At 41.5% G+C, this 26,003-nt stretch overlaps 1 protein-coding gene across 2 annotated transcripts in view; it reads right to left on the bottom strand.

The window, feature by feature from the left end:
* CRTC1 (CREB regulated transcription coactivator 1) overlaps window positions 1–26,003 on the bottom strand; it is a 45,984-nt gene continuing 19,981 nt past the window's right edge. The window contains exons 3-14 of one of the 2 annotated variants that reach the window (XM_082779952.1): window positions 21,984–22,121; window positions 21,109–21,170; window positions 20,128–20,222; window positions 18,072–18,157; window positions 17,643–17,686; window positions 17,161–17,381; window positions 14,313–14,449; window positions 13,502–13,753; window positions 11,245–11,346; window positions 6,076–6,162; window positions 5,065–5,245; window positions 1–4,286 (exon numbers count right to left, since the gene is read on the bottom strand). In XM_082779952.1, coding sequence (XP_082636078.1) covers window positions 4,075–4,286; window positions 5,065–5,245; window positions 6,076–6,162; window positions 11,245–11,346; window positions 13,502–13,753; window positions 14,313–14,449; window positions 17,161–17,381; window positions 17,643–17,686; window positions 18,072–18,157; window positions 20,128–20,222; window positions 21,109–21,170; window positions 21,984–22,121 — 1,617 coding nt within the window. In that variant the 3' untranslated portion in view covers window positions 1–4,074. The remainder of the gene's footprint in view (window positions 4,287–5,064; window positions 5,246–6,075; window positions 6,163–11,244; window positions 11,347–13,501; window positions 13,754–14,312; window positions 14,450–17,160; window positions 17,382–17,642; window positions 17,687–18,071; window positions 18,158–20,127; window positions 20,223–21,108; window positions 21,171–21,983; window positions 22,122–26,003) is intronic. The other variant, XM_082779953.1, reaches the window with a different exon arrangement.

Below are 26,003 nucleotides of genomic sequence, written 5' to 3'. Positions count from 1 at the left end.
AAAAAAAATAAAAATAAAGGAACAACTCAAAGGTTCTCTGTACAGGAAAGGTTTTGCACAGTCAAAGATCGCTGGCGAAGTGTTCACTGACATGCAGAAGCAGTAGTGAGCTGACAGGTTGGGTGCTGCCTGCGGTCGGTCACACATGCAGCAGAGAATGACCTCAACTCGGCCTGTGCAGATTCATTGGAAAGAGAATGCAGACTGCTATGTACAACGACGAGAGCCTCCCCCCCCCACCCGCCTGCACTGCAAGGAACAGCAGAAGTCTGGTTTTTCTTTTGAAAGTCACAGTATTTTATACACTGAAAGTTTATTCCTATTAATTCCCCATTGTATTGGCAAATGCAACAGTCTAGCTTGGGAACTTTTTAATATATATATTTATATATATATAAAAAAAACACATGTTGTAGGGAGGGGGAGGGTTCATTCAGCAGGTATGTTTGGACAGTAACCCTTTGAGACACCAGACAGTTTCAAGATTTAACTGGAAAAGATACAAATAATACTTTTTTTTTTTTTTTTTTTTTTTTTGCGCCAAGTGATCATTTTCCTTTCTGCTCTCATCCATCCCTGGACTGTGAGGGCCAACCACTCCCAACAGCTCTCACCCTTTTACAGGCAATTTAAAACGAAAACTGTGCTAATAGGTTTTTAAATATTATCACTTGTTCCCAAAACACCGGGGATTTGCTCCACGTTTACATTGGACAAATTAATATCGTTTTTGCTTTAAAAGCAGCCTTATGCATATACGCACTTAAAAATATAACCTTTAAGGGGAGAGGGGGAGAAAAACCCCTCCTAAGCGCAGCTCGTACGCGACGCTGTCAAGAAACTGGCCTTCTGGGAAGCAAAATGCAAGAGCTGTTGAAAGAACTGCTCCGGTTCTCAAAGGGTCAGTAATAAAAGCAGCTTGCCTGCCCGCTACTGGGGCTCGAGAGATGAAGCACATTTTCATACACGGCCGTCATCTGCTTCCCACGATGACTTCATCTTCTTCCCACTCTCAAAGCACCCTTCTCCGTTTGCCCCACAAGAAAGGAACAAAACCTGTATTTCTCTCAACTAGATGGTCCCTAATTTTGACAGTTGCATCCAGACGTGTTATTTTTAAATTAAGGCCATTTTAAATGTCTACTTACAAGTCTAATAAACAAGATCTCTTATATACACATGTAGTTTTAAAAAAAATTAGAAGGTAGCATTTAGCAACAGCTCCCTGTAAAAGTCTCCAGTTAGGAATCTGATCTCCTACTTGGATGCTTCATTCTGAAGTGACTCTGGTTTTAAAAAAATAGATCACAAACAAGAATTTACATGCATGAGAGTCATTCGAACAAGAGAGCGATACAGACAGAAATCCCATCGAGGAACTAACAGTACTGTCAAAGAGACTATGTGAACTGCAAGAAGCGCATCCGGCTCACACTGTACCTTTCGGCTGTTTCAAAGCAAAGGACTCCGAGTCACCTGTGCCCCAAATACTCTTGTTCTTTTTGGGTATCCTCCTGTTCGAAGCTACCTCTGTTTTGTTTGTTTTTTTTCTTAAATTGAAAAAGCGTTAGCAATCTGAAATAAGCAGACATCAGGAGTTAGCATGTACTACCGGGTGTAAATCCTAACAAACATTTTCAACAAAGATGCAGGAAAACCTCTCAGCTGCATGGGAAGGAACAAACGAAAAAGACACAGGTAAGCAAAGAGATCTAAAGAAAAATACTTTTAGTGCAAATGGTCAACTAATGGCACAGATGTGAGCAAACACGCACCCAAATTAGAGAGATCCCAACAACGATTCTGCTCAGCAGTGTTTGCATGAATCTCAGGACGGCGTCCCACAGATTTCTGGAAGCACACAGAAACCTAGTATAACTCATTAAGAGCAGTCCAGCTCCTCCGTATCGCTTGCTGAAAACAGCAAGAAAATCCTTCTTGAGGGGAACGGGGCAGGGAGGTCAGGTAGAAGTGCTGAGGGGATTTTTTTTTGCTTAGAAAAATGACAGCTGAGAAAGAACTGACACAATTTTAGACAAAATACAGACTCAGGTGATGCAGAGCGAGTTGAAAGAGAGCAGATATGGAACGCCCATGCCAGGGACGGGCATGGGGAACAACAAAACAACTCGTCTTGAAAAGAAAACAAAGCCCAGCTCTTTAACTGAGGCTGTATTTAACAAAAATAGCTGTGGATGTCCACCCCCTGCTGCATGGAAATGCTTCCTCTAGCTGCTATTCATTAACCTCACATTCGGGGTGTTATACACAACATAATTTTTGTGTTGTTAATGAAACTCAAAATAATGTTAACTCCTAACTTCTACTAATAAGGGACGTGTACTTACGGGGTCTGTTACTGCAGAGGTTACAGTGCAGTGCTGCCAGCATTTCAACAGTGCCCCGGTAACCACTCTACGCTTACTGGGCTCTTGATAAATCCTTAAACATATTTTTCAGACCTGATAAAGTCCCAAGTGCAGAGATTTGGGAATCATCATAAGTTCAGCCATGATATTTAAGTAAAATCACCAACTCAGTCAATGAGTTGTTTCTGTTCTTTTTTTTTTTTTTTTTTTTAAATCTGCCATTGATAAAGTGTCATTCATCATCCCGTTTTACTGCAGCACAGAATATTAACAAGGACTAACAGAAATAGTCTATTATGAATTTAACAGAATCTCAACCTGTTCAAGGATACAGTACTATTTCACTGCTGAACAAGCTATTTTTTCCCCAGGGTGAAAGAAGGAATATTGAAGTTCCTGCCACCCTATCTTGACTATAAGAGGGAAACATCTAGACTTGCCCTAGGCTTCCTTACTTCTGCTCAACATCTGTTTTAAAATTCCAGTTAGTTAAAAATACCTATATATATAATATATATAATATACTTCTGGAATAAAAACACAAAAAGATGTACTGTACAAGTATTATGTAGAGTGCTTCAACTGGCTGTATGTAGTTTAGCTACTTTGCTAATATCCAAATACTTAAATAAAAAAAAAATCATAAATAATGGTAACAGAATAAGTAATGAATAAGAATAAAAAATAAAAAATCATGGTTTGAGCCAGGCATTGCTATAGAAATGCCCTTCCTGTTGCCCAGGAATCTCTCACAAAGTAAAATTAGAAATACACTCTGCAAGTTAGTCTCCTATATTCTTTTAGCTGCTTTAAAATGTTCTGATCCTTCCTCCGTGCTAATCAAGTAATGAATTATAGTACTTTTTTGTGTGCTCAGAAATGCTATATATATGTATACATATATATAAATATATATATTACATATATATCTGTTAAAAAAAAGCTTGGAAAATAGTGTTTACAGTCGCCTTTTTGACTAGCCGGCTACCAAAGGCCGTGGGGCTGCCCGGCTGCTTTTCTGCTTTGCCAAGTACACGAGTTTGCTCAGGGCATGAGAAGAGGCAGTGGGTGCAGGACGACAGTCAGGGGAACGGACCTGGAAACAAACATGGCATATCGATAAAGGAAGAAGCGTTTTACTCTACAAAGCAGCTGTCACGAAGCAGAGTCAAAACCGCAGAAGCTCCCCCAGCCCCTCCCGGAGGGTGGCAACGCAGAGATTTGCTTTCGAATCGCTGGGGGGAGAGGGGAGGGGAGGGGGGGGGACAGTCCTCAGCTCCTTTCCCCGTCCCAAGCAGCAGCCAACGATTTGGTACGTTAGAAAGAATCTCTTTACCCTCGGCTCTGGACCTTCCTCGCCTGCCCGAAAAAACACCCCCTCCTAGTGCAAAGGATAAATCGACAACTGAACGCTGGAGCTTTGGTGGGGGGGAAGGGGTGGGCTCTGGAGAGGAGAAGGCTGATGGAAACTCCTTACTCATTAATGGCAACGAGTGGGTAAGGGGTGAAATACGGCGCGACAGGGAGTGGGGGGTCTGCAGCGCTGCAAGCTTAGAACGACAAGCTTTTACTCATTGTACACGTTGTACAGGACAGAGCTACCGCTCTCGGTAACCCCTGTTCTGACACGACTGACCCTGGGGACTCTCTAGTTCGGCTGGGCGCCAGGAACAAGCGCCGTTCCCAAGCTCCTGGTGTCCACGCTTCACAGCCGGTCCATCCTAAACGTGTCCTCTGTGGCGGGGTCGGTGAGGACCATGTCTGGGTCATTCAGCATGTGCAGTCCATCCAAGGTTAAAGGGTCAATTTTGAGTTCATCCAGAGGGAACTGGGAATCCGTGTCAAAGCTGACATCGCCCACTCCTGCCAAAGAGCTGGTCAGTTCTTTTGATAAGCTGGGAGGAGATTCTCCTGTCACTGTGGGGAAGAGAAAGGTACCAGTAGGCCTTAGCAAATACGTATTCTCCAGGCAGAAAAATTAGATGAAGTGATAATACAGCTTGCTAAAATCCTGGAATACTTTATGGAAGGCTAGAGTTCAGACAAGAAAAATCTATGCTCATCTCCAGCTGGATGAATTACAGATTCGTCAGAGCATTTCAAAGTCATCGTAACGACCCAACACAAAGCAGCGTTTGTCTACGGACATTTGGAGGCTACGAACTGGTGTCACTTTAGCTTCTCTCTCCCTTAGGTTTAGGAACAATTTACATGATTCTAATCAGCAAGAGTCCTGGGCTGAAATACGGATTACGCTACCGTTTTCTCAGTGATCCGTGCAGAAACTGTTTCCAAATGTCCAACCGTGACCAGATTCGCTACCATATGTAACAGTAAAAAATCCTGCGTTGGCAAGCTTGAACGGAGCAGCAGAGGAAAAAGTTCAGCTTTCACAGCTCCTCCCTCACTAAGGCACAGGATGCAGTAAGTTCAGAGGCAGGGGAGCTCTGTAAGGCAATTAGTGCTGCTGCTGCGTGCTCTGCCTGCTCGCTGGGATCAACCAAGAGCCATCAGGCTCCCCGGCACTCAGGAAATGTTCCTGTTATGGTCTGGAGTATTTACACAAGGTGAAACACCACCTTCAAAGGTGGCAGTACCCTTTTCCTCTTTTGGCTCACTGCTAACGTTGCACAACGAAGATAAAATCCAGCACTGGGATGGTTTTACCCATCTGGTAAGTCTGCAGTGCCCTTACCTGTAAGAATGATGTTGGGGATGTTTCCATGGCTGGAGTAATTCAGCTGCTGCGAGTCCTGCAAGCTGCCATGACTGCCGGTAAGTCCCATCATGGCTGCCTGGGAGTAGTTCAGGGTGGAACAAGGGCTGTACAGGCTGTTGGAACTAATGGCGTTTTCTATCATATTAAACTGTTCGAGCTGAAGACCAAGGTACAAAGGAAATTGTTACTTCCAGCCGTCAAGGAACACAGCAAAAATAACTTATAAAGCTCAAGTTATGGGAAGTAGAGTTGAGAAAGACAGGCAAACAAATTCATCTTTAGGTTTTGTTGATCAAAATACGGTCTATTTTCACTTAACTTTCCAGAATACTTCGCTGCCAAATTCAGAGTGCAGGGAAATGAGGGGAGAATGGATGCCAAAATAAAACTGTTGCTTTCAATATCAGACAAACAAAAAGAAAAGGTAGCTTTAAAGCAAGGTAAAATAAATAAATAAATGAAACAATTCGTGCCATTAACTCAGGTATCTGCCCATCAAGCGCTGCCTCTCAGAAGCCATCTCATTTTTATCTGCTACCAGAGCATATTTAACAGCTGAATGAATCAATGCACTGGCTGGCCAAAGCAATGAGGGTGCAGGTCTGCCTGCTAGGTTTTGGTACTGTACATGAGTTGTTTGCCAATTTCAGGAGTCAACATTGTCAGCACATACACGTGAACCCTTCCCAAATGTGGCTACAGCCAGAAATGTCCATATTTATTTATTTTCATTATTTCTAATCCACTAATCTTGGCAGAACACCTTGAAAAACATCTGCTCTGTTGGCTAAGAGGGAGGAAAGGGGAAAGAAGAATGGGGAGAAAAAAAAAGGAAAAGAAATCCCTAAGTATTGCAAACTAAAAATGAGAGGTAAACTTAAAAGGACAAAATGTGCTATCACAGAAAATTATCAGAAGTTGAATTATATTTACTTTAAGCTGAAAGTGGCCGAAACATAGCTGAAAATCTGAGATGAATTTGCTCACCTGATGGGATAGGGCATTAGCCTGCCTAGCTGTCATCTGCTGATCATAATAGGAGTCACCAAATACACTCCCCAGAATGGAAGAATGCTGAAAACAAAACAGAGTCTTTATGGTGCAAAAATCTCACAAACAGAGGTACCCACGGCGTGCAAGTGACTCGAGCCTTCCAACGGATGCTTCTCAGAAGTTAGTTAGCAGTGCCCCGTTTTATTACCAGCCACTAACCACCACCACGTCCGTAAATATTCAGCGTTTCCCTCCACCACACAAATCCTTCCACGTTACGCTGCCTTTCGTTAAGCACAAAGATACAGTCAGGTAAACCAAACGAACTGCCTCACGGAGGACATACAACACAAAACTTCTGATTTATGAGTACAGACGAGTGCGCTAGGTAAGACGAGAAATAAAAAAATCGCTCTGCAACTGCAGCTTTTTGGTGAACTTCTTTGTTTTGGTGACAGACGAACCCAGACAGAACCAAACTGCACGTTCAAAACGTGATGCAAAGCTGAGCCACGACCTGCGTGCTGGTGATAACTCACTGCCTCCGCAGCCTGGTGTCCACTCAACAGCCAGCTTCACCGAGACAACAACATGCCAGAACAAAATTGACGTTTTACAGTCGTTTCACTTTAGCTGGAGATCAGAAAAGTTAACGAGAAAAGCCCAGCAGAGCATGGAACCAGTGGTTCATAGACAAGGAGGACAGGAGGAATTGTACAGCCTTGCTAATTTTACTCTCTGCTCTAGCATGGCAATCATTTACCAGTGATTCTCCACCGTTTACAAGTTATTCTAGAGGTGACCAAGAATTTTAGGTCAACGTTTTAATAATATTTTAATAATGCTTAGCACTACCCCAGAGAATTGCCACACAGAAGAGAAACCACAAAGAGATCGCTCCTTATTTCAAACCACCACAAGCAAGCTCACAACGGAGCATCAATAAAAGATGGTGTGCATAAGAGCCGATTTTCGTGGAGTTAAATACCTTGCATAGCATTTTCCAGCTGTTTTATCTGCACATTAAAAGAAGAAGGCTACAAATTTTCTCCTTAAAAACCTAAGCAGTGTATGTAATTAAGCAGAAGCCTAGGAGGCACAAGGACGGTTACACCAGCCGCCACAGCCAGAAACACTGAACAAAGATCAAGAAACTCAGAAACACGGGGTGATGTCCACAACAGTGAACATGAAAATCATCTCAGCAAACAGCACGTCACGTTTTAAGCATTCTCCTCCTACATCAGTAGCATATCTCGGTTTTATTTGCAGGCTGCATGCAAGGAAAAGAAGGAAAGTCTTGCACAAAACTACCGACACCCTCCAGGAGAGGGGACTATCATGAAAGAAATAATCATCTGCTCTTTTTAAAGCAAGTAAAACCCTTCCCACCTCCAGCCAGAGCCCTCAGCTATCACATCAGACGGACATTTTCGGATAAATGTGGCATCAAGGGAGGAATTCACAGCCCAAGAACAGGGCTCTGTGAGGGAAGGTCGCTGAAGTTCAACCTGAGCCGCGTGTGCTGCACAGCTCCTTGCTGAGCAGATCCTGTTTGATCCCAGAACTGCTGGGAGCATCACTGCGAAGCACTTTCCACCAGCTGCACGCGAGGGTGTGGGCAGGGTTCAGATGCACTTGGAGAAGAGAGAAATTTGCTGCAGAACAGCGCTGCTGGAGAGTGTCAGGAAGTTGAAACACAAACCTCATGGACCTCCGAGGGGCTGCGCTTTGAAGCGTGACACTGTCGGGGTCAGGAATAGCAGCAAACTGCCTCCAGATCTTTGTCAGAGATCATACAGGGACTTCTCAGTAAGGAAAGGTTTAACTGAATGAAGCCGTCTCTTCCTTACGACTGACTAAATAGGGCCTGAATGGGTTTTTCTGGACAAAAGTACGATTTTGATTCGCTAAGTTCACTTTCCTGTGCGTGTATGATGTGTCACAGCTCTGACTGCAGAACAGAAATGACAGCTTTGCAGCTGAACGCCCTACTCAGTGCCCTCCTCGGAAAGAGGTAAAACTGGGAACTTGGAGCCTCTCTTCCCATTTACCACTGGTCCTCAGCACCACGGGGGCTGCTCCATCCCCGTGAGACGGGGCTGCGAGGAAGTAACCAAACATCACAAGAGCACATCGCACCAGATGAGAGGAAAGCAAAGCCCTGCTACGAAGTTATACTTAAAAAAAAATAAAAAATAACAAAAGCACTTTCCTTCTTTAAACCACTGCCATCTAGCTTGTTGCCCTGTTACACCTTGATTGGCATGTTTTGATGGCTACTCAAACTCCACACTGTTCAACCTACTGCATGTGCTGCGTAAAAATAACAGTGTAGAGAGCATAGAGCTAACTCAAGCAAGCAGCTCAGGACCAGGCAGCTTCACTATCACGGGCAAATCATTCCCATCTTAAGCAGCAGACACTGCTTTGGGACTGTGTGATGTTTTACAACACTCCCTAACAAAAAACTTGCACTTCAGTATGTCACATACTCGATGTAAATCGAAGCTGGTTTGGACCAGCACTAGAAATACAGTTTCTATTTGAGAGCTCCAAAGAGAACTAAAGTATGCTTTGTTTTTTTTTCATTTAATTTTTGACGTTTCATTTTTACAGGAGCTTTTCAGACACAGGGCAAAACCTAGGATTTCTACATTCCACTAAGCATTGCTCCCAAGCTAAAAAGTTTAGGCTACAAGAAAAATAATGAACGGGAGACCAAAACTTGTGCAAGTCTACCTTGGTAACCCCTAACAAACCTTACAAGCCCATGTTTTCCCTCAGCCCTGAAATACACCAGTTATTACGTTTTTAAGCACTGAATCTCCCAAAGGAAACCAACTGGAAATGTCATTACTTCAACACTTCAGAGCCCTAAAATAATTTATTGACAACTCTGAAAAACATCTTGCTAACACCATCTCCTACAGAAACACTAGATGAGGTCTGTTTTGTCAACAGTACATCTCCTTGGGTTAATGATGTGGTGACTGCAAGGAAAAGAAGAAAAACCACACAACCTCTGGCTTAAATTATTCGTCTAAAATACATACCATATTCTCCAGTATTCAGCCATTCTGCTAAAAAAAAGCAGATTTCTATCTAATTGGAAGTGTATGCCAGGTGTTAGAGGAGAAAAGCACAGTAGTAATAAACAAGCCACCGTCAGTGAAAAGCCATGCAAACACAAAGCTGAGAACTACAAGCAGAGCTTTCCGAGTCGTGTTTGAACAGGAAGACCTTCATGTAACAAACAAACAGCTCACACACGAGAGCAAATAGATTTGGAGATGTGGAAAGATGAAAAAAAAAAAAAAGAAGCTTCTGGTGAATGAACCGTATGTGATAAAAATCAAACCACAGATCTCTATTTTTAGAGCATGTCACTCACATCACACTGATTCACTGCAGAGTGATTTAACCTAAAATTAATTGGAGAAACAGGAGCAAGTGGGAGATGTCTAACCCGGTCACACCTACTTTATTCCACTCTCACCAGCCAGTGCCAGACTGTGCCACAATGGGAACATTCTGCTGTTGGAACCAATCTGCTTTCACTCGTGGCAGATTATTCTACAGACTAATAGATCCTGCTATTTGGGAGCTGCCCCCATAATCACAACCCACTTTTTTCTTTCCCCATTGCTTCTCTCCACACCTGTATTTCCAGCCCCAAAAGTCCACTGCCACAGGCGACTCGCTCTCCACTGCTACCTTTTGGTTTATTGATAAAGGTAGGAAAGCTACAGAGTTTTTATTCTAGCCAAAGTAGAGAAGTGTGTGGATACTTTTAAAGAGGACAATGCTGAAGTTAAGTAGTATTAATAAACCATTCTCATTTTGCATGACTTCCAGTGTCCCGCTTGAAAATAGCGGAACATAAGTAAAAATTTACAGGGTAAAACAGGCCCAGCAAGTAAAATTACAGCCAAGCCTTCACTCCCTGCACTCCAGTACTTCGGACTGACCAGTGGCAACAAGCCTGTGGATAAAACCAAGAGTTACTGAGAAGTCAAGGGGGAAAGAAAATCAATGCAAAATCAAAATCGTCTGTGCTGCCCAAGTGACAACTTGACCTGAGAATTTGCAGCGAGACTGGCAACAGCTTTGCTCTAGGTGACAGCCTAGAGAAGTAAGGTTGCGTGTTTCCTCTGAGCCACGCACAGAACACAGCAGAACTGGCAGAAGCAGGCAGAAGGAAGAAGTTAAGAAGCAATTAAGCAAGGGTTAAGAAAATCCAGACAGTCCTGACACTCGGATCTCTTACTGAGCTTACCAGTGACCTGTCTCTGGCTAATGGCAAGGAGAGACGGAGTTTCTGCTTTGGAATCAGGTAGGGGTTACCTCCTTACAGCCTTAAATGTTAAATGACGAAACAGAAAATGTATTTTCAGACTCTGTTGTGATACTCTGTAAGAATTTTGTTCACCTTGCTTCTGCAGGTGAGATTTGGGAAAGGGGCAGCCATGTGGATCTATTTCAGGAACATCAGATTATTTTCGTGCTGAAAACGCACTCAGTTCCCTTACAATTAGGGCACCCTTAAAGAAGGCTTATTTTTAATTGTCTTGCAACTGGCAGATAAAAATTCCCTTTCACAGGTTTACACACACACTGAGCTAAGACTCGCATATAGGACACGTGGATGTACGGATATACATACACAGGAAGCCACAAGTTGCTTATTTTAAGAGCATTTTCTACAATGTTTTCTTTCCAAGTGTATGTTCCCATGTGAAAAAGGTCCTGATGTAAATGCTTGTGGCCATACAAGTGTGATTTAGTGCTGCAGGAAGTTTTCCTGCTACAGGAGGCACTTAACAAGCTTCCCTCTCTCTCTCCCCTGCCCTCCCAGCCTTATCAGTCAGCTCCTCCACAATATTGCTAATTGAAAGGGCTCTACCTGGAGTTTCTGTCCACTGCACACCCCGCAGAAATACCTGTGTTAACAGTGCTCAAGCGAGTAGCTTTGATCAATCAAAAGGCAATTCACCAGCTATTGATAAACTCTGGAACTGAATGAAACCGCAAACAAGATGAGACACCAGGAATGCATGAGGCACATACAGTTACAGTGAGGCAACTATGGGTCAGTAATGGAGAGACTCAACTAAAAACAAACACGAGAAGCAAGGCCTGTGGAAGCACAGAGTCCCTTACTTGAGGGGAGCTGCCAGGAGAGAAGCCTTGATTGGAGACAGGAGAGGTGGGAGACTGGTTGGCTGGGGAGCCAGCATTACTGCGGTACTGCTGGAGTGAAGCCTACAGAACAACACAGAATTAAAGACCATGGGATTGATGGAAGGCTGGAAAGTTATCAACTGTTGGCGCACACAGCTTGAGGAAGCTGGGAGAACCATCCTCTTCAGCAACTCTTGGCTATACGTGAAGACAGGATTACTGTGAACAATGCCGCAAAAAGGAGAAAGTTAAGGTACCGGCGCTGGCATGGGCTCGTCTGGCTGAGATCTAAGAGCAGGGCTGGGCTGTTGTACAACCAAAAACTATTTACATATTTTTTTCCCAGTGCTTTGAGTTCAATTACAAGAAAAATTTGTCAGCCAACAATTTAAGGAAAAGCAGTCTTGAAATCTGGGGCTATTTTCAAGTCAAACTCGATTGCCATACCCACACATTCTTAACCTGTGTTTACAGCACTCTGGAAATCCGTCTCACCTCACCCTGCCTAATCTTCAACAGCCTCGCTGTATTATCAAGATCAAAGTGCGTAACCACAAAGACCAAAATCCTTCTCAAAGCTGCATTTCACCCCAGGACATGGAACAGACACTGTCTGAAAATTCAGGCTATGTTTTGCAGGTTTAATGTTAGTTATGTTTATATTGTTCTCAGTCTTCCTGAGAACACGTTGTCAAAGATTTACCTTTTTGTTGGTCATAAAGAACCCTAGGCTTGAACAAATTAAAAATCTCAAAGGCATTTGAATAGAATGCTGCAGAAATTAATGTAAACTAAGTACAGCTCTTCCTATTATATTTCCCTTAGAAATTTACCAACGATTGAGGAAAACCTGCAATCCAATAATCTAAGAAAAGGAGTAATTTAATCAGATAGCTATGCAGTGCAGAAGAATGCTGTACTACCAATGCTTTCTGGCATCAAATTTTACGGATCGTAAGAAAATATCTTAACCTTTTTATATATTATGCATTGCTACGAATGCACTTTAAACAGAAATCCAAACTACAGCAAAAGGAATTTCAATGCTGCTTTAAAAACCTGCACAGGAGTTGTCAGTGAGACTGTAGCACAGCTCAAACGGCTTTGTGATAAGCTAGCTTTGAACTTTATTTATATGCAATTTCAGTTGCTTTAAAAGATAAGCATAGCACCCTAAAAGTTAAGGTGATAAAGAAGTTTAGGATGAGGAAAGCAACACAGAAAGCAAAGAATGAAAATGATCTGTACTGGTAACTACCTAAGTGTTAGAATCAAAGCATTTGGACACATTTTGAGTAGGTCGGTATCCTTTCCACTGCTGGAATTGGCCTTCTTCTTCCCCTTCTAATCCTGAAAGGGAAGCAGCTTCCTTCAAGAAGCACTTACCAGCACAAATCATTAAAATTTCATCCACAAATGAAACCCATGGTCTAGTGCTAGATCAATAAAGAATGAGTTCTGCCTATTATCTAACCAGTCACTGTCATTATAACACTGCCAGGAGGACACTACAGGTCAGGCTCTCAAGATCTGATAGAGCAGGGGCAGAATGACCAGAGAAGGAGCTGTGAAATTCTTCCCCAGCTAACCTGTTACCCTGATCTCGCTCTCTATTCTGGACCTTTATATGCAGAGAGAGAGAGAACATTTCACAACAAACCATGGCACAACCAGCACAAAAAGAAATCTGCCCAGAAATCATCAGTACTATGTAGGTATACACTCCACTTCTTATCAGGATCTGAAAGCAGCTACAAATCCAATTTTGGGGGATAATAATGTATGCTCTATAAATCCTTTAAATGAAAGCTTTCTAAATATAGAAGGTGCCTGGCCCTCTCCAACTTCGGGAAACTGCTTGTTAGCAGGTTTCTTGATCAAAGTTCTGTTAACTCCTTGAGCCTACAGCACTTTGGTGGTGGATTACATTTAACAGCCTGAAAAAGTATCAATGCAACAGCAGCAAGGTGTGAAATAAATGCTGATATCCAGGATTCAGGCTGTTCTAATTAAACATGAAGTCACAAGTGACACCATTTTATGAAACTACGGCCACCGTAAGCACACCCGAAAACCAAATTCTGTCTGTAAAGCATTTGAAGATGGATTAAATCAAAACCATTCTACTTCAGACTCCACCTAGAAGTATACCTATCACAAGGGCTGTCCAGCTTGAACCCTGATGCTACATTTTCAAAATGAAAGCTTTATCTTTTTCAGCTTTGCCCCAGCTTACCGAGTTGATGTCTATTCCCATTGATGGTTGGGTCTGGCTACCCGGAGGTGACTGCGGGATGGTAGAAGGTACCGTGACGGAGAGTGGGGGGAGTTGTGTTCCTCGCTGTAAACCAGAGGTCTGCATTAAAGGAGTATTCTGAGGCAGGGTACTTGCCACCTGGGTCTGCTGCTGTTGCTGGGAAGTTGTCTGGGTAAAAAACGGATATGGGGGAAGCTGCTGTTCCAGAGACAACGCATCCATTGCCACGGCCTTAAAAAGAAAAATTAAAATCATCCACACTGGCAGGTAACTCCCCAAGCATATCAAGTTTCACATCAAGTGAACCACACTAAGTCAATCTTGCATTTTTAAATGTTAACTAAAGGTTTAAAGACACTCAAGAATACGTTTCAAGGGACTTAATATCACCTTCAGGGTACAATAAACAAAAGCCCAATTGAATGTCCAGATGAGGAATTGATGTCAGTCAATATCAAAAAAAAAATTGATTAAGTCAGTAGTGGAATTGTACTTATGAAATCAATTTTAAAAGCTAACTGTGCTTCTCATATGGATTAGAAAAATGTCTTCCAAATTTCGTGGACAATGTCTTCAAAAGAAAAGTGTCTTGATGTTTACCAAGGATTTAGAAAAGTCAAAGTAAAATCTGTGTCCTCTACAAACCTCTCACTTTTTAAGGTACAGATTAACAAACACATTTAAAGATTACAGAACAAGAAAGACGAAGTTACAGTCATTTCCCCCCCCTAGGTAGGGTAAAACAATTCATCTGTGACCAAATATTGTAATTCTCCAAGCGAGGTCCTACCTGAGTAATTGGTGACAAAGGGGAAAGCGTAGGAGACATTTGCTGTGACTGTGGTCGCCTCGAGTCTGCGCTCAACGAGAGAGGGCTGACGGTGGGCTGACGGTGCTGCTGGGAAGGGGCTGGCGTCGTCGTCATTCCTGCCAGTGAGGAACAAACGAGCTCAAATGGGAACAGAGCAACAGTTCATTGATACTGGTACAGAGGTAATTGCCTGGTCTGTCAAAAATGTACAGCATAATTTGACGACGCAAAGTGGTGAATGTGCCTAGGCCAATCAGGCTGAAATTCATTAGCTAATTTGCAACTTTGTCAGGTTAAAGAGCATCAGGAAGAAAGGAAGATCCCTGTGGTTGTTTATCCTGGACCTAAACCAGTCACAGTTGTGCAGGATGGTGCACAGATACTGACTGGGAATTGAAATCAGCAGACCAGCTCCAGCAGCACTGTGCTTCCCCAGTGGTTTATGGAAACAATAGGCACCGTTCTCGCACACCCCTGGGCTGCACACACAAAGAGTCCAAGAGCAGCATGTTCTCCTCTATTTGTAAGAGCTGAAACCTCAGGAAGAAGATAACAGATCATGTAACAAGACTAATCAGAAGGCACTTGTGTTATTATAAAAAGCAAACATCTATTTAATGGAAAATGCAGAAGAAAAACTGGTTACACAGGACGTACTCCATTTTAATGGCATAGCAGAGCACAGGAAGGCAGGAAATATCCCTCGCACTCTAAAGAGCCCTGACCTAGCAGGGGCTAGGGACAGACTACAAAGTAATTTAGCTGTGCTCACATTCAAGACAAAACCTGCAAGCTTTGAAACCTCTCCTGTTTTCTGCCTCACCCTAGAGGAACTGAGACACCCTGGAAAGCAATTTCAGGACAATCTCTCTAGTGAGCTGTTCTTCCAGAGCTGCCAGAAAGGAGGAATTCACAAGAGCCTGAGAGCTCCTCAGCACTTGGCACCTGCTCAAGGCTTCCAGGCAGGCTGCCAGGGAGCCAGGAAGTCCGGGCTGCCAAGGAGCCAGCAGGCAAACTGGCTCTAACTGAGCAGATTCTGAAGACTGCCTGGCTTCCCGCATGATGTTTTCAAAAATCAACACTATCTCATGGAACATGTCAGCGAACTGACAACCTCAAATGCACAAATGTGTAGCCTAAGTTGTTGGCAGTTCTTCATAACCTGACAGGTGTTTTTCCCCACCTTTACTTGGGGCTGCTACAGGCATGTCTGCACAATGCACAGAGCTCCTACAAAAGGCTCAGAAGTGTTTACATTTTCTGCTCAAGATCTAGGAGATAAAGAAAGGGAAGGAAGGTTTGAGAATATCAGTTAAAAAAAGCCAAAACACTGACTACGCCATTGCTTAAACTATGGGAGAGTCTCCAACAAGCAGCAGCAAAATCATCAATGAATGCACCTCTCTCGTTTGGAGTATCTTTCATGGATCAGGAAATGTTTTCAAAGCAATTACATACCTACTGGTTTGGTTTTATACCATTTACTCTGCTAATTACGGCTGGTGCAAAAAATTTAGCAACCCAGCCTGGCCTAACTCCATGGAAGTAGTTTGTTTCTTTTTATATACACACCACCTATCTTAACAAAGCCTTGCTACGTTCTACTTGAATGAGAGCCCATCCCTGAAACGTTGTGTAGTCTGTTTTGAGACCAGAAAGCTTTCTGAAGGGTGCCAAAAGCTGCTGATTTCCTCTCTACTTAGAGGGGTAAACTATATTCTTGCTTCCTTCTTAAATGTAACTGCTCAGCCATAACACTACATTAACCTGATTAGAATTATTTCCTTTTTACCAATATACGAGAGGATTTTTAAGTGGGTAAATGAATCCTGCCTAACACAGGAAATACTTTTCTATTTTTGGATAGAGCACTTTTCTTCTGGTCTAGGAATCAACCGGCTGCAATTGTCACTGACAATAAAACGCAACCCTACTCGCAAGTAGGACCTAGAGAAACTATTAAAAAATAACAATCATTAGTTTAGGCCATTTGCTTAAGTTGAAATTATCAGTTGAGCAGTATGAACATTATAAACTGCCAGCGTGGCTTTTTTTTTTTTATATATAATAAAACTATCAGTATTGCCAAAGTGCAAAAGCCCCAACAAAGCTCAGGCTCATGCTGAACAGCTCAAACAGCAGCAGCATTTTGCAAGTACTTGCAACAAAAACTACGTTCAAAAGGCAACGATTTCAACACAAAGGCACCATAGTGAGAGTGAAGTGTGCACTTGGTATTGCTTCCCAAAGCCCTTCTATATCATGAATCCTGACTACTCCAGATATTTTCAAAAATCAGGCAACCAAGCTTACTAAAACTAGCAAACCTTGTAAATTCTCCATGTTATTTTGACTGCTCAAAAGACAAAATCTGCTTCAGGTGAAGCAAGCAATGCCATTTCTCCAAAAGAATCCTTATTTGGAAAAAAAAATATTCTAAAGGAATGCCAACAAAAGGCCTACTTAGGGTATTTCCACAATTCAAATGCTGTTGGGATTAAGTACAATGAATTACAAGGGAGGCACATTTTGGATGCTATAGTCTGTCCTACAAAGTCACATATAAACAACAAAAAAACAGACTTGGGCATGAAGAACTTGGAAAAAAAATGTAAGGATATTTTTAAGTCAAAACTAAATACAGCTCTATCACTTTGTCATACAGAAATGGCTTTAAGAAAACCTTGTTTACAAAGGAAAGTCAGTGAACTGAAGTAGAATTACCCCTCAGACAAAACAGTATTATTCAGCAACGCGACTTCCATGCTGTAAGACAAGTGACATATTATGGACAATCTGTTAAAACGGCGCAGAATCGTGCTCTTACCCTGACTGGCAGTGCTGATGCCCAAGTGAGTCAGATTGGCAGCAAGATTTCCGGTACTATTGGAGCTACTCAGGGCTGGGAATGTGGATTCCTCAGGATCTAACGGTGTTGGGAGAGGGGAAGGGAAATGGATGTTTGTCAGGTCTGGAAGGGAGCCACCCGTGTTATGCGTAGCAGGAATCAGCGTTGTAGTGTTTTCCTGGTCAGCTGATGGAAAGATGCTAAATAAAGGAGAGAGGAAAAAAGACAACTCAGTTTAAATTTCAGCCTGGACAGATCTGTACAAAACCATTTTCAAAAAAGGGAGGTGGCCATATACAGAAAGATATATGGTATTTTTGATAAACCAACTAGAGGCGTAACAGACAAGGGGACACTAACACTAGTTTTGGCTTATCTTGCATCTATTCAAGAAGAAATTCAATGTACAATGTTCTTTCTTAAAGATCTCAATGCTCTTTTAAAAGATGCTCTAAACTTACTTGATTCCTGGAACTTCACATGATTTAGGTCTTGATGACCCAGTCTAAAACAGAAAGAAGAAATGTTTATAAGCAAAGATATTTGAAATTACTGCTTACGGTATTTTATTCAGAAAATTTTATTGCATTTCTAGAGCTATTCTTCTACACAAAAGCTCTGTGAAGGTCTTAGAAAAGGCTGGTCATCTTTGTTTCCTTTATTGACTGGCCCAACAAGCCCCAAATTTAAAGAGTTTCTCCTGATATAATTAAATAAAATACATATTAAGTGCCTTTCTGATCTAATGTTTAATGATATGTTGCTAAATATAGCATTTCATCTCTGAGCTCTGGAAGTAGTTTGTTTTGGTTGGCAATATTTGGAGCATTAGTTTACCTAAACATGTTTAGAAAATGAAACCTCTTCACTTTGAAATGTGAGATTCCCACCTTTTTAGTGTCCCATCCTTGTTTAGAAAGGGTTTTGTCTGCCTCAGAGGTGGTTTCCTCCATTCCAGGGACAGTCAGCAATAAAACTAAAAAAAAAAAAACGATAACAAAAGGATGCTTCTCAGAAATACATTTTCAGATTAGGAGTTTAACTATTTTCAAAACTCTTGTTATTATTCAACATGGGGTGGTACTCTACTGTTTTGAGATCATCAAAATTAAAAAAGCAAACACCAAAACAGATTAAGATAATATTGTATGAACATGGAGAAGTTTCCAGTGTCAAAAAAAAAAAGTTAGCTACAAGTAGAACAAGATTTTAAAAAGTGGGTATGTGATTGTCTTACATTCAAGGAACTTTCAAACTGCAGTTAGAACAAAAAAAGAAAAACACACAGATATTCTTCAGTACTTTTAAAATTTTTGGTGTCCAATTTCATCCCTTTACATCTAAATGGAAAAATGTATGCTGGTACCTAGTGTTTCCTACCCTTCACATTTTACAGAAGTGATATACACCTGTTACATCTAACGGGTGGCCAGTGGGGCAACTCTGGGGGGGTTAAAACCCAAACTGTATCCCCTGGGACAGAGGAACACTATAAAGTTGTTAGTTTTCCATATTCCAAGTGTCTTTGTTCAAGGCAATCCGCTGTTCCACCATGCTAATAGCAAGATGACAAAGAAACATCAAAAGAAAGTACAGTAAGGGAGATTCAAACTGATGATCAGCAGAGTCATATTGCTTAAATATGAATTTAATCATACACTATGGGATAGCTGCTATTTAATGCTTTACAGCACTAGAAGCATTATTTGGGAGAGCTGCAGTACAGTGCACAGGCATCCAAGTGATGTGCATCCACCTGTCTCTGGGGTGTTGTTCAAGGAATAAATTCTCTAGACAGATTTAGGAGCTTTTAATGTATTTCTTGAACTGACAGCAGAAACAAGGGCCAGCAGAGGGCACCAAAATTGTTAGTGCCTGAGGGTTGTGCTGCTCCTAGCTTGTAACTGGAAATATTATTAGAGAGTATCATTTGTAAACATAGCCTCTGAGGGCATATTAACCAGGGGTCTCAATCCCATAAAAACTAGATGAAGTCTTGCTACTTCGTGATATTGTATCTTAATTATATGTTGTTGTTTTTGTTGCTTGTCACAATGTTTATGCGAGAGGCTTATTCAGAAAAATCCATATTCTGAAAGCCAGCTCAAATAACAGGTCTCTAGGTGAAAAAGTCAAGATATTTTGAATTTGCTTCTGGTCTTCAGCGTGCACGCACTTCAAGATTTAAGTTCTATCACAGAGTCAATATATCCTGTTAAGCAACTGCATATGAAAAATTACATAAAACTCTCAAGGTTTGTGACAGATTTACAGTTTTGCATATCAGAACTTTGATCTCAGATGGAAAATCAGATATATATCAGATTAACTTGCCAGGAAATAAAACAGCCACCTTTAATATTTCAATGCAGAATCAATTTCCAGAATTTAATTTTTGATAGCTAGTACTTAATGAAGTTAACAATGTGAAATTCCTCAAGTCATTAGTGTAAAATTGACAAATTAATACCCATGTCCAAAAGAAACACCTATTACAGCAATTTGCTCCACTGGGGCGATAAAACTCGCTATGGCACTCACGAGCCAGCAGCCTGTTAACAGCTGCTCAGTAACCTACGTGAAATGCCAGGGGGTCTCTAACTTGTCTACAAGCTACTGGAAACCTCTAGCACCCCTGACAGCCGTCTAACCATCAGCATTCCACAAGTCCAGATTACTTTTCCCCACAGGGCAAGTTCATAGAACTACTGGATATGGAGTTCAGGGAAATGCTCTATCTTGGCTTTGTCTAAGCTCTTCTGGACTTCAGTATACAGAAGAGTAAATGAGGTCCTTTGTTCAAATTGCTCTTTAACCAAATCTAGAAAATGTTACGCATACAAGTAACACGTAGCAATAGATGAACACCAGTACACGTGCATATAATCTGAAGTACAATGCTTCTAGTACAACAAACATATTTTTTTTAGTGGTTTTCTCTGTTACCTCTTTTCTGCTGCATGTCCTGTGACCCTCCTGAAAAGGATTCTTGTTGAGCTGGAGTCATAGTACTCTGGTGCAAGGCAGAATCAGAATTCGTCCTGGAAAGAAGGCAACACAAATTATTTTTATTGTCAGCTCCTCTAAATGAAAGAATGCTTAATCTCATATAATTGCAACTAACTCAGGAAAACCTGCATTCACTCCGCATTAAAAAACCAAAATCTATATTTGGCATACACTAGGCATAATTTCTTTGTGAAACAATCAATTCACAGAACACAACAGAATTAGTTCAAGTTTGAAGAGTAATTGTTTCAATAATGGGATTGAGAGGGATACAGGAAAAACTGTTTACCATAGTTAGAAAATAATTTGATATGCTTTGTTAAGATTGTGCATGATCAAATAATGCAGTTTAAGCTGAAAGCTGCTTATAGATCCTCTAGTTATACTAGTCTTTGAAAATAAAGTATTCCTGCTATAAACGGAGGGGAAAGGACTGGTTCGAGGATCCACGTGTGTTGTGGAGACAGGAACCTCCATGGCCAACACCTCTCACATCACAATCAGTCCTTCCCTGGTGAATGCAGGCCACCACTTTGCTCCTCCAGGGCTAGGAGTGTAAGGAGTAGGAACAGGCAACTCAGTGCTCCTTTCCGTTCAAATGCTTGCATTGGCAGACCAGTCCCTGAGCACTGAGAGAAAGCTGAGTCTTTTACAACTTCATAATTTCAGGATACGCCTTACAACATCTGGAAAGATTTACCTTTAAAAACATCACACTGGCTGACACCTTGAGTTTAAAGGCTGGCCATCTAAATGAACAAGCATGATAGAAGAAAAACTTTAAATTCAGTTAAGTCACGGAGATTCATATGATCAACTGATGTGGGAAACAACAAAGGCCTTTTTTGCACATCAAGGTGTTACCATATCAGAGAACCCAGCCCAAATACTAACACACAGGTACAACGTGCTACTAACCTTCTCCAGCTTGTATCCGATGGAGGTGACAGGTACACAGTGCCATACGGACAGCTGTCTACGTGATTCAGTCAGTTAAGGGGAAGAACACCACTTCTTACTCAAGCAACAAGTCTATTTGAAATCTTCTCCTAAGGAATAATTCAAATTGCCCTGTCAAAACCACTAAGCTCACACGAGAAAGGCAAAGCAGACTCCCTATGGGGAACACACCAAGTTTAACAAGGACAATTGAATCAAAATATTATTTTGCTTGTCGTAATGTTTAAGCAACGGGACAACCATCCTCTTTTTCCCTTTCTAAACGTTTAACTCCTCCTGAGAAGCCATCGCCTCCCTGCTCTCCCACTTACATATCCCCGTTAGTCCCTCCAAGTCATCGTGGCTGTGGCACGTTTCAAGCCAGTCAGCAAAAATAAGCTAACTCATTTTCACTAAAAGCAAGAAGAAATGGTGCTCAGCAGATGTTAAACTTATGAATCAACTTGTAATGAAACGCACAATGAACTGCAAGGAATTATTCAGGTTTGGATTTACTCAGTTTTGAAGGGAAAGTCAGTTTCACAAATGCTGCCTTGTCTTTTCCATCAAAGGATCTCAGTCCCTCTCAGCTTCGTGTGTATTGTTATCCCCAGCTAGAGCTGAGCAAACAGAAAGGTAAATGCTTATTTTACAGAATAGTAGATTCTGTGATTCTGTGGTATTTTTAGACTGGATCACCGTTCAGAAAAAGCAGATGACATTAACTGCTCAGAGATGGGAAGCAACTCCGCTGACAGGTGAGGAGAGGAGGAACAAGAGAACTGTAAGAACTGAGAAATACGATGTTGGTGAAAAGGGAGGTTTTCATTGCTAGCTCGTCAGCCAAAGGATATTTGTCTTCCATGCTTATCCACAGAGAGAGGGCGTCGGTGTGGGGATCCGAGGCGATTTCTGTCCCGGTACACTCTGTCCACCAGCCCGTGATGCCGAGTTGTCCTGCTTGTGTCCAACCCAGATGACTGAAAGGGAGTCTGAGAGACACGCATCAAGTCACAAGCAGAAAAATACACGCACGAGCCGCCTGCCAAAACTTACTTATGTTGTATTAAAGCTTCTAATATTTTAAGCAATAAAACCCAGGAAAGACATGGACGAACGGAACCACGCACATTTTTTTCTCCATTTTCACTACAGCCATGGAAAGCAATTACCAAGGCTATCTCTTCCAGACAGAGATTAGAGACAAGTGGAGGCAGACTGCGCTAGATCTGCCCCTCATAAATCAGCACGGCTCTCCAACCTTTGTATCTCTGAAATACCAGCAGTGAGTGTGACAGGGAGCCTACTGACAACTGCTGTTTACATTCCCTTGGTGTAGCATGCAGCATGCATCCAGAAGGAACATGCTGACAACCAGAGCTTGAACTACAAGGGCAGGAGATGCAGGAAGAGATGCACAGAGCTCCTAACAGTCACCTGAAGCTTTTAAGGAACACGCCGCTTTCTCTCACCCCTCCTTTCAGCACCATGATTTTAAGAGGACACTGACAAAATTCAGGGGGAAAAAAAAAAAAAAAAAAGAAAGAAAAGCAGTTTCCTTCCTCTTCTGTCTGGAAAAAGTTAGAGCACTGGGTATTTTTGTGAGTTTTATTTTGGTTAGGTTGTGCAGTAAACCGAGGTGGATCAGTTCCCTCTCAATCTTATCAGCACCTATGTCTTGAGAGTGTTTCCTTGTCAGCAACCCATTTCAGAGAACAAGGATGCCACGGAAAGCACAAAGATGAATTCCCACGTTAATTTGGAAAACGTCTACATTTTCAAAAGCCCTTCCCAGAGCATACCTGCAGGGGGGAAAAAGGAAGTACCGAATGGTCAGCCTCTACACACACTTCAACAGCAATATATGGGCCTCGAGGGAGAAAAGCTACACAGCCTTCCACTCCTTGCCAATGTGAACAGCTTTGCTGAGTCCCTCAACACCATCTGCTTGGAAATCCAAAATTTCCTCCTCCATTCAGGTGCTGCACGTGGCAAATGCACTGTCCTGTCTGCCAAGCCATGAAGCCATCTGGCTTCCACATTTAAAAAAAAAAATGTAAAGTGTCCAGCTTTGGTTATTTTAAATGATCTTTTCTAAAAAGAAATTTGGCATTAAGCTTGAAGTCTTTTGTTTGTAGTAACTCCTTATAGCACCTTTTGACTTTCCTTTTTTTTTTTAAGCTAATGTTAGCTTCTTTTCTCTCTATGCATACCCAATCTGTGTTAGCATAAATGGGTGCAAAGTGGCTGTGGTGTTTATTTTCTTGCTTAAGGGCCAACACTTTATATGCAGCAGAATATTGCTTTAGTCAACATGTCACTAGCAGGAGAGCACAGTGACTTTTTACCGTGTTCCTGCTGTTAGGATCACGGTGTTCTGCTTCAGCAAGCATGAGTTCTTTTGCTCGAAGACTTGGAAACCTCCAGTCAGAGCATCTCAATTTTAGGTAATCTACATTAAAACATGTTGGTTTAATCTCTGCTACAAGTACTAAACAACAACCTAGTTCTATTTAACTGACACCACACAGAACTAAAAATATTCATAATTCCAAGCCAAAAAAAAGTCTGAAATTCTTCTTTGTACTGTTGTCACACTGATTCTATCCCAGAAGTCTGCAAAATTTGCAAATTAATACACGTGTGCTTGGAACACCAACAGGAGAAGCCATTTCCCATGTCATGGTCCCAGTCACAACACTAAAAAAAAAAAAAAGGAAAAGCCACTCTGTAGAACACCAAATGCAGACCTCACCTGGAATTTAAAAGGAACCCAATGTACATTAGTATACAGATGAAGTTGAATCCAAAGATAGCTAGTTCTTAAGTTTTATGGCACAACTTGCATGTAAAAACTCAAAAAAAAAAAAATCTGATCTGAGTGTAACGGTGGCACAAGTAAACATGGACCATGCCCTGCCAGAGACAGGGCTACAATTAACACAGAGGAGAACTTTTGGGAAATGTTGTTCTCTGACTTTCCAGGAAAAAAAAAAAACAAGTAAATCTCAGACGAATCCCTAAATTGCTTGGAAAAAAAAAAAATCAGAAGAGACTACAAACACCTGAGTAAACAGGTATCAGCCCCAACAGTTCTGGTTTCTCTCAGCAACCAACACACAAAACTTACTCTGGACCAAACAGCAGACAATGTGTCTTTGTTAAATAAGCCCACCCCTGCAGGGCACATGGTACTTAGCTGTAGCAAACAATTCTGTTAAAAAAAAAAAAAAAAGGCAAAAGAACAAACAACAGATCTGAGCATCAATGTTATTTGGAAAATGAAGAACTAGAACCGTTTCACTTCCTGAAAAATATTCAAGGATTTGAGATCAGAACCAAAACTCCACAAAACATGAAAAAAAAAAAGAAAAAACAAACTAAATACTCACAGATGGGAAGGAAAAAGCTCAGTGCTCTAAAGCAACCGTGTCCCTTTAAGATTTATCAAGGCATTGACTTAAGAAATAAAAACAAGCAAGGTAGATGAGGGGGGAAAGTGAGGAGAGGTACCCACTAACAGCTTACATTTCGGTGCCCCTTGGTGACAAGCAGCATTTGGGTAATCATTCTTCCTTTCCCAATGGAGTTTAACATGCAGGCTGAGTGCACATGCTCAGAGATTGCTTAAATCACAGGCCAAGACAGTGCCAAATAAACCACCGTCTGCAACAAATTAATCCCCCATAAATCATAAGTAATCACATGACAGACCACAGCAAGTCCGGAGAGTCTGTACAGGAATTATTATGCATGTTCCAAACCGGGATGCATGGCAAAACCTGTATTTATGTGACAGACCATAACTCCTTCGGAGCTGGGACGGTAAATCAGATAAATACTGTGCATACCAGAAAAAGTGTAACGTGTGCTAAAATACGTATCTACCTGGGCAAACAGTACACCAGTCCTAAATACGTATTTGCACAAACCTAAATACTTGTTTACCAAAGAGACAGGAACTGCTCCAAAGGCTTCTGCCAGAGCTCCGTTGTGCTGTAAATGCAAAGAACCAAGATGCTCAGATACTAACCCGCTCACATCCACACAGGCTTCACCTGCTCGACACATCATGCAAGTATCTTGTTGGCAATTTCATCATTATTTAGCTTAAACTTGAAAAACCTGGAAAGCATTCATCACTGACACAAAGACATGTTTTTTATTTTGTTGCTTGTCACCATTTGTTACCCGTAGCTGTACCAACATTGGATTTTTATATTTTTTGTGTGTGAAAGAACACACAAAAACCTGGAGTTTAAGGACAATTTGTTTCTGTATCCTCCTTCACAAATTTTTGAATACTCACTTTTGAGCACCTTGTTAGCTTTAGGACCAAAAGACTCACTATATAGTAGCTGTGAGCAATGGCCATCAAGTACAAAAATACTGAAATGCTATTAAAGAGAACAGTGACTATGAACCCCCTTACCAGAAAAAGACAAAATCTGCGGATCTTGAGAAGTCCAAATGCCTATGAAGTAATACTAAAGACTTCAAAACATTGTGACCCTCTGCATTGTACTCTCTGAAAACAATTGAATTAAAACAGCCATTTGCTTCTCCTTTTGTACAAGATTCAAACTCCTAAGAGGAACCACAAATTCAGCTGCCCGCATGTATGTCAAAAAGCATAGTTAGAAGTCGTCATCAATAGTTTCTCTGTATTTATTAAGCCAGCCTTCAACAGAAAACCACAAACTGAGAAATTTAATTTTTACCACATCCTCACAAGATAAAATGTGTTACTACTCAAACAAGGAAAAATAATACAGAAGTTTTAATTACTTTGCACACCCTACATCGACTAAACATAGAAATCAAAGAGTCACAGAAGTATCCAACATCTAATCCTATCCACTACACGATATCTT

The sequence above is a fragment of the Aythya marila genome (genome assembly GCF_965140915.1).
Source record: "Aythya marila genome assembly, chromosome: 27".
NCBI lineage: Eukaryota > Metazoa > Chordata > Aves > Anseriformes > Anatidae > Aythya > Aythya marila.
This window is presented reverse-complemented; position numbering and strand designations above follow the sequence as displayed.